The following is an 8,974-nucleotide window of genomic DNA, read 5'->3' as shown; positions in this document are numbered from 1 at the left end:
CATATGACAATAAAACTCTTGAATTTTGAATTACACTGCTTGGTATTCAAGGTTAAAGTTAGACTGGCTTAGTCTACAGCTACTCTGTATTTATGTTAAATCGTTTAATATGTGTGCCTTGCTGGTGATAAAATATAAAGTCCTGATTGGCTGATCAGCAGTGATAAAGGATCCTAATGGTGTGGACTGAGATGAACCCACAATTTATTCACTTAATAAAATATTAAACACGACTTCTGCACTGCTGCACTGTTTCAGTTCTCCCATTTCTAACCACACACTCTAAAACAATCACTCAATATAAATGCACAGCTTATCATAACGAACATAAAGCTGGCACAGAGGCTGGCATGTGTAAAATACAGTCAGTCCTTTTTTAAATTATGCAAACTTCGTGTGAAAACCTGTATGTGAGAATGTTGTAGTGAACTGGAACCAATTAGGGCTGCAAAGTATACAATTAGTTCATTGTTATCGCTGTATTGCAATACTGATATCACCGAAGGCTAAAACGACTACGAGGCTAACGTTGCTAACAAACACTAGACGTCAGTAGTCACCCAAATCTTTTCCATAGCTTTCAAAACGTCTCTAAACTCGCTCAAAGCGCAAACTTCAAAATCTTCCCTGTGTGGATTACAGTCACAATTTTTGTTAATTCTATTTTTAAACACATTTCTTCAGTTATAAAATTCAAGATTAACAGTTATTTATACATAAAAACAACGGAAATCACGAACATAATTTGTCCGTATGACAGCGTGATGGGTGGGCATGCAAAGAGGAGCCCGAATTTGGCACAGCACCTGTGATTTAAAGTGGCAGCTCACAGTGTTTGGCTACACGGTGCCCTAAACCACTGCGGCCTAAACCACATCAACAAGTCTGCATGACCCCAAAAAGGAGTTCCACTGATTTTTCATGATTTCTGTACAACTAAACTGTCGAGATGCAAACAGCGTCATTCAGAGTGGTCTAGTGTGTGAAGCAGGGGTACACAACTCTGGTCCTTGAGGGTCAGTGTCCAGCTCAGTCTGGTGGTTTCCCTACTCAAACACACCCACTAAACCTGACAATTAACAGATGGGTTAAATTAGGTGTGTTTGAGCAGGTTATTCACCAAATTGTGCTGGACACCGGCCTGCCAGGACTGACAGGCACCCCTGGTGTAAAGGGTCACTGTAGACAAATTGAAAGATTTCGATTTGGTCTGGTGGTGATAGGAACCAGGGGTCGCCATGACTACAACACAAATATAGCCAATTGTCAAATATTGATAAATCCCCAAAAAAATTCTTTGTGTAGTAACCTTCTCTGAGGGAGCTTTTAGAGGTGGACGTCTGGTTCCTATCACCACCACTGTGAACAATTCTGACTCTCTAGAACGAAGCGTTTCACACCAAACCACTCTGAATGACTTTGTTTACATCTTAACCATTTTATCATGTAGAAATTTGGAAAAATCAGTAAAACAGGAAAATAGGCAAAGTCTAGACACCAAAAGATGTCTTGCCTGATTGACCACATCTGGGTTAAGTGGAAAATTGTGTAAATCCAATTTTTGGCCAAGCCATTTAATCTGATTCCTTTAATAAGGTTTAATAATGTTTTTTAATGTATGAAGACATACTGCAGTCACAATGTGTAGCAGTATAACACTGTTGTCAGAAGAAAACCTCGTATCTCCATTTTTTGTGGTTTTTCATTTTTTGACATAATTTGAAAATTGATCTTTACATTGTGTGTAAATTTCATGAAGAATGGACCAAGATAAACGGCCCAAAATGACTTGGGAAAAAAGTCTGGTTCCATTGACTTACATTAAAAGTAAAGAAGTTTTTTCCCTTCTTGTGTAAAGTTGTCATTTTGGAGATTCCGTCAACAACGATAGTCATGATAGTAATATTTTCGTCCATATTGTGCAGCCCTTTATCTTATGTAGTACATGTGAGAAGTACAGTTAAAAATGCCAGCGATCTACAAAAAAGTCTTGGCACGGTTCATCATGCGGTCAGTGTTTTGTCTCGTTTGGTGACATGCTTTCTGTGTGCCTTCGTTTTAAGCTGCATGGATGAGATGCTTTTAAATGAGCCTTTCTTTCCTACACTAATTTCCTCCGCTCCTGCTTTCCACTGCAAAAGTTCTCCATCCTCTCCACCGGTCAGCAGAGCCCCGCTGACAGGATCCCACTGGAAACACCTCACTGTTGCAGAATGCCCTCCTTTCAATGACGTCATCAGCTTCAGTTCACTCCCGCTGCACTCCAGCAGGTGAAGCTCTCCCTCGTGGGACCCGCCCATGATAAGGAGATGACCCGCCTCTTCTAACCAAGTCCCGCCCACAAAGTAGTCCAGTGAAGCCACTTCGGGGAGCGAGACGAGGGTCCGTGCATCAAGCGAACTGAGGAGGGTCAAGGGATCGTCGCTGTCCAGCCGAGACAAGTCCCACAGGTGGAGGCCTTCATCATGACTCAAACACAAAAGCCGGTCCAGGTTTGTTCCTGTCAAACAGAGTCCAGAAAATCATGAGTTATGTTGTGCGACTTGTAAACAAATCAGTAGCTCTGGAAAAGAGCCTGTCAAACAGATGACCAGAAGCAGATGGACGAATGTTTTTCACCATGCTCTTCTTTTGAAGGGCTCATATCATTAAAAAACAAATTTCCCTCACTTTTTTTTAACCTCTTATTCTCCAGGGTATATTTTGGTTTTTCCATCTGAATTTCCATGACCAAATCGTAAGGCAAATTATTCAGTAACTGCATGAAAAAAATGTTAATTTTTATTTATTTATTTATTTATAAAGCTCCCCTCAAATTAACAGAACATGTGTTTTATGATCACACATATTGCTATATGCTTACAATTTACAGCTGACAGCCAAAAATCTTAGATGATCTTTGTATTATTTTATATATAAAATAATGTTTACAGAGCAGATCACTGAAGAGACGCCATCTGTTTACAGTTTATAGCCCAGATTTGTGGAAAAATGGGTCGACTTTCAGCAGATAAAAAAAGTTCAGCTTCTTTTATTATAAGGGTTTAAAATTACATCACCCATCTATTTGACTGGAAAGAAGACAGTTACAGCTCTTATATGAATGTAGCTTATGAATTATTAAAGTTATGAAGAATATGACGAAATGCGTTTTGGAACCACCGGTGGTCCCAAGGAGCTGATGTAGTATTTTTACTGATGAGCTAAAATGTTACGACCACAGATGAAGAGAATAATGATATCTCATAACACTGGTGCATGTCAAGGTCTGGGATTTATTAGACAGTAAGCGAATAGTGGTTCTCGCGGTCGATGTGCCTGATGCGGGAGAAGTGGGCAGGCGTGAAGACCTGAGCGACTGAGACCAGGGACAAACCGTTAAGGGTCAGAGCATCTCTGAAGCAGCACAGCTTTTGAGGAGCTACCAGTCAGAGGTGAGTACCTACCGACAGTGATCCAAGGAACAACAAACCACAAATCAGAGGCAGGGTGCTGGGCACCCATGGCTCATTAATGCATAAAGGCAACAAAGGTCATCCTGTCTGGTTTGAACCGACAGAAGGGCTACTGTGGCACAAGACACTGAAGTTTTTAATGATGGAGGAATGTGGAAGGTGTCACAACACACAGTGTATCGCACCCTGCTGCATATAGGGCTGCATGGCCTGCAGACCAGTTAAGAGTGCCCATGCTAACGCCTGTCCACCATTAAAAGCACCTATAATGGGCACACGAGCGTTGGACAGGGGTTACCATGGGCACTCAAGTGTTTGGGACTGGACCTTCTTCCATTGCTCCAAGGTCCAGTTCCAACACCCGAGTGCCCATGGTAACCCCTGTCCGCAACTGAAAGCACCTACAATGGGCACACGAGTGTTGGAGCTGGACCTTGGAGTGACGAGGGCGTCGTCTTCTTTCCCCAAACTCAAATCGAACACGTTTGGCCTCCAAATTATGCGGCTCTCAACTGAGCATCTGTGGGATGTGCTGGAACAACAAGTCCCATCCACAGCAGCATCACCTCACAACTTACAGGACTTAAAAGATCTACTGCTAATGTCTTGGTGCCAAATACCACTGGGCACCTTCAGAGGTCTCGCAGAGTCCATGCCTAGGCAGGTCAGAGCATATTAGGCAGGTGGTCATAGTGTTTTGCCTCATCGGTGCCGACATTTACTTCTCTGTCTATAAAAATGGCTACTAAGTTGCAAAAACAGCCCATTTTGAATTCACCGTTTTGTGATGCCATGAAAACCAACGCATAACATATATCTGGCTATTCAGTCTACGGCAGTTTAGCCCCACCCACTTTTTGTTTTTTACATTTATATATTTACATACACCAATCAGGCATAACATTATGACCACCTCCTTGTTTCTGCGCTCATTGTCCATTTTATCAGCTCCACTTACTATATAGGGTGCACTTTGTAGTTCTACAGTTACAGACTGTAGTCCATCTGTTTCTCTGCATACTTTGTTAGCCCCCTTTTACCCTGTTCTTCAGTGGTCAGGACCCCTGACCCCTGATATGGACTCTTTACAGAGGCAGAGTGAATCCGAACTGCCTACCTGACCAGCAGAGGGAGCCAGCAGATGAGTCACAGTTACAGGTTGTGACGAGGGCGTCGTCTTCTTTCCCCAAACTCAAATCGAACACGTTCACCAGGCCGTCAGTCGCCCCCGACGCCAGTCTGTCTGCTCGAGATGGGTGAAAGCGCACGGTCGTGATGTCATCGCTGTGCGACTCAGAGAACACGCCCAGCAACTGGTCCTGCTTGGCTTCAGTCTTGGTCCCACCATCACCCACCATGCGAGTGTCCCAAAACACCAGAAAACTGTCCTCGCCCACCTGCTCTGTACCTGCGCAGAGCAGCCTGTCGTTACAGCTCACGTCGAAGGAGCAGTAGGCGTGCTCCGGATCGCTCTGGAATACTCGGGCCGGGGCAGAACCGGGTCGCCGGACGTCCCAGCACCGGAGCGTCCCATCCACAGACCCGGTGTAGATCAGGTCGCAAGAGGACGAGGAGAAACGGACCCCAAAGACGGCCCCCGTGTGGCCCTGGTACTCCCCGCACATGCGCAACGTCTCTCTGCTGTGCAGACGGACAGTGTGGTTCGAGCAGCACGCGGCTAACAGGTCAGATCCTGGGGTAGAAGTGGAGCTGCTGGTTCTACGTGGCAGTGCCACGTCGAGGATGTAGGAAGGGTCATCTGGCTGCAGGCGTCTAGCAATAGACAGGGTCCTGAAGGTGTCTTCAAGGGAATCCATCAGACTGGACAATGACCTGCAGAGTTTAATGAAGACAAAATCACCCTGCAGTTCACTGATTAAAAGGCCCAGTTCAGTTCCTCACACTCATAACTACACAAGCTACATCTCCAAATATATGTGGACACCTGCAAATTCAGCATTTCTTCTGAAATGAAGGGTATTAATAGGGAGTTTGTCCCCCTTTGCTGCAGTTACAGCCTCGTCTCTTCTGGGAAGGCTTTACACTAGATGTCGGAACATTGCTGTGAGGATTTAATTGCAATCAGCCACAAGAGCATTAGTGATGTCAGGTACCGATGCTGGATTATTAGTTCTGGATTCTTAACTAATCCCAAATGGCACTTTTCCACCTCACAGTACGGCACGGCTCGACTCGACTCGACTCGACTCGACTCTGCAGTTTTAACACCTTTTAATACCTTATTGTAGCTGGACATCATAGCGATGCTACATGACACTGCCGTGACCTGAAAGAGACAAATTTTGTTCAGAAGAGGATGATGGCAGCAAGACAAAAGGAAAAAAAAAAAGTTTTGGGAAATACTACATTAGACGACGGGACGATTCTGGTTGGCGATGCAAGAGGGAAGGTAACCTGGTCAGTCTTTAGTTTTTCTGCCTCACCTTTTGGTATCGGCTTAGCTCACTAAGAACCTTGACGGTGGTGATACTAAAAATAGCGCAAGGTACCAGTTTTGCCTATTGAAAAAACAAAGAAGGCAACCAGAGTCGAGCTGAGCTGAGCTGAGCTGGCACCAAGCGGTGGAACAGTGGCTAAAGATACTGGATGGAGCTCCATCACTCCACACAACGCAATTCAACTGCTCCACAGACCCCTCTAGCCCACACTTTGCATCACACCTGGTGATCTTACGGTCATGTGGGGCTGATTCAGAGTGCCCCCATTCTGTTGGTCAATGCATTTCTATGGAGATGCTGCGTGCAACTGAACACCTGTGTCAGCGATTGATGTACCTTAAAGTGGCCGAATTAACTAATTAGAGGATTTCTAAAGAACGGTATTGGTCATACAGTGTAATGTGAACAGTAGTTACTGTTTCATAGTAGCTACTGAATAATAAACATTAGGATTAAAAGCTGGTGTCAAGGGGTAACGCTGAGTACTGGACAGTTCTGAAAGTCTGAGCGCACTTTTCGACTTTATTCTCGAAAAATTACGACTTTTTTTTTTTCGAAATATTACTTTTTCTCTCTAAATATTACTTTTTTCGTAATATTACGACTTTTTTCTCGTAATATTACTTTTTCCCTCTAAATATTACGACTTTATTCTCGAGGTCTACTATTTTTATTAACAGCGGCTCTAAAACGCCGCACGAGGCTGAAATATTCAGGCAGCTTCTGAATTTTTCCCGATTTTCCACCTTAAACGCTTCAGGAAAACTGCGGTCAGCTTCGCTACAACAGCGGAGTTAATCAGAATTTAAACCGCAAAACACGGAAAGTGCACGGAAAACACACATTTATAAACACAGTTATAAACACATTTATAAACACAGTTATAAACACAAGCACGCGCTCTGTTTACCGTTCAGCTCCGCTTTGAACTCATCTGTCAACACGCTTGGGCTCGTGTGCAACACCGTAAACTGCTCGACGGAAATTGTTGCCCCGGAACGCAGTTTCCAAATGCACTTTCCGCCCGTTTCCCCACAGATAGTGCATCACGAAACATACAGGGCGCAGTTAAACACAGCGCTGCAGGATGTTTAGGGCCAGAAACATAATGTGAACAGAGAAAAATGGGCAATAAGGATCAGCAGTGGAGAACCCACACAGAAATCTGATATATGGTAGTATATGAGCTTCAAATATATAGCATAGATTAGCATATTTGGATTTCTCTTATACAGCCAACTTATATTAGTCACACATGGACATATATGTAACACAAGCCAACTTATTTTAAATTGTCCGTTTTCAAATATGGGACATATATTTCAGCCATATATCAACATATACACTGATTATGACCACCTCCTTGTTTCTAGGCTCATTGTCCATTTTATCAGCTCCACTTACTATATAGTGTCTCTGATTCACTCAGACCAGCACAACACACACTAACACACCACCACCACGTCAGTGTTACTGCAGTGCTGAGAATGATCCACCACCCAAATAGTGCCTGCTCTGTGAGGGTCCATGGGGGTCCTGACCATTGAAGAACAGGATAAAAGGGGGCCAACAAAGTATGCAGAGAAACAGATGGACTACAGTCTGTAACTGTAGAACTACAAAGTGCACCTATACAGTAAGTGGAGCTGATAAAATGGACAATGAGTGTAGAAACAAGGAGGTGGACATAATGTAATGCCTGATCTGTGTATGTCACACTGTATGACCTCTAATTAGCAAATTCAACCACTATAAGGTGCATCCATTGCTGACACAGGTGTTCAGCTGCACACAGAGTTTGTATAATCTCCATAGAAAAGCCTCAACCAACAGAATGGGACACTCCGGAGGAGCTGCACAGGAGCGTAAGGTCACCATGCCCAATGCCAAACGTCGGCTAGAGGGGTATAAGGCCCCCAGCATCGGGAGCAGTGGAACTGTGTTCTCAGGCAGCTGATGGAGCTCCATCCAATACCTTTGAGATGAGTTGGGATCTAGAACTGATCATCTAACATCAGTACGTGACCTTACTAATGCTCCTGTGGCTGCAATCAAATCCTCACAGCAATGTTCCTACATCTAGGACAGTGGTCCCCAACGCTCGTCCTCGAGATCTACTTTTTTGCAGTGTTTAGTTCAAACCCACTTCTTACTTGCTGCTCTCCCCTCACCTAACACTAACGCTCTGATCCAACCAATCAAGAGCTTCTGAGGAAGTTAATTAGCTGGAGCAGGTGTGGCGGATTGTGGCTGGAACTGGACGGCACAGGACCAGAGTTGGTGACCACTGGTCTAGTGTGAAGCCCTCCCAGAAGAGCAGAAGCTGTTACTGCAGCCCAGGAGGGGGAAATACACTACTAATGCCCTTGATTTCAGCAGAAACGCTTTCATATTAAAAATGAAGGGTCAATTAAATAAACCTCTGTCCATTTGTGTTAATTAGTCAGAGATTAAAGAAGTTGATTGTGTCTGTAGTTGTGAAAAGGATGTAAACGAGTCAGGAGAAAGTGAAATAGTGATATCATTATTAGTAGTAACAGCAGTGTTAGTCACATTTAAGAACGTATTGACAAATGACATGACAGTTTGCTGAGCTGGCATTATTTTTATTTTATTTTATTTAACTTCAAAAACAGACAAAATGACAGTTTGTTTTTTTTTTTGCATCTGAGGAAATTATTCAAACATCACAATCTAGTAAAACATTAAAAAAAAATCACCAGATAAACAGTTTAAACCAATTTGGACCCACATTCGCTTTAACACTGTTAATGTTTCCTCTGCATTTCTTTATTCCAAAGCCAGACAGTGCTGTTCCGCAGGTGGGCAGCAGGTGGGCGCTCTCGCTCCTCATCCACAGCTGCAGTCAGTGTCATGTGGCGGTCAGGTGGCTCAGGGAGGGAGGCCACACACTACCTTGCAGGAAGAATGGCTGCTATTTAAAGCTCTTAGAAGCTCTGGTGGTGAAAGAAGCAGATTCACACAGAACAACAGCAAAAAACCTGTTCAAGACACATTTGGTACAGCAAGAAAACAGAAAATAAGAAATAACAGTTAGTA

The 8,974-nt window shown here is 43.8% G+C and overlaps 1 protein-coding gene across 2 annotated transcripts; it reads right to left on the bottom strand.

Annotated features, from left to right (window-relative positions):
* Positions 1-1,774: 1,774 nt before the first annotated feature.
* Positions 1,775-6,886, bottom strand: wdr89 (WD repeat domain 89). 2 transcript variants are annotated; one of them, XM_036575137.1, is made up of 3 exons: positions 6,825-6,886; positions 4,573-5,288; positions 1,775-2,500 (listed from the first exon to the last, which is right to left on the bottom strand). In XM_036575137.1, exons 2-3 carry the CDS (start codon positions 5,270-5,272, stop codon positions 2,004-2,006), a joined length of 1,197 nt encoding a protein of 398 aa, XP_036431030.1. In that variant the 5' UTR covers positions 5,273-5,288; positions 6,825-6,886; the 3' UTR covers positions 1,775-2,003. The 2 variants fall into 2 exon arrangements, with proteins under 2 accessions (XP_036431030.1, XP_036431031.1); XM_036575138.1 differs by lacking the exon at positions 6,825-6,886 and adding an exon at positions 5,695-6,087.
* Positions 6,887-8,974: the final 2,088 nt, after the last annotated feature.

The sequence above is a fragment of the Colossoma macropomum genome, unplaced genomic scaffold (genome assembly GCF_904425465.1).
Source record: "Colossoma macropomum unplaced genomic scaffold, Colossoma_macropomum, whole genome shotgun sequence".
Lineage (NCBI taxonomy): Eukaryota > Metazoa > Chordata > Actinopteri > Characiformes > Serrasalmidae > Colossoma > Colossoma macropomum.
This window is presented reverse-complemented; position numbering and strand designations above follow the sequence as displayed.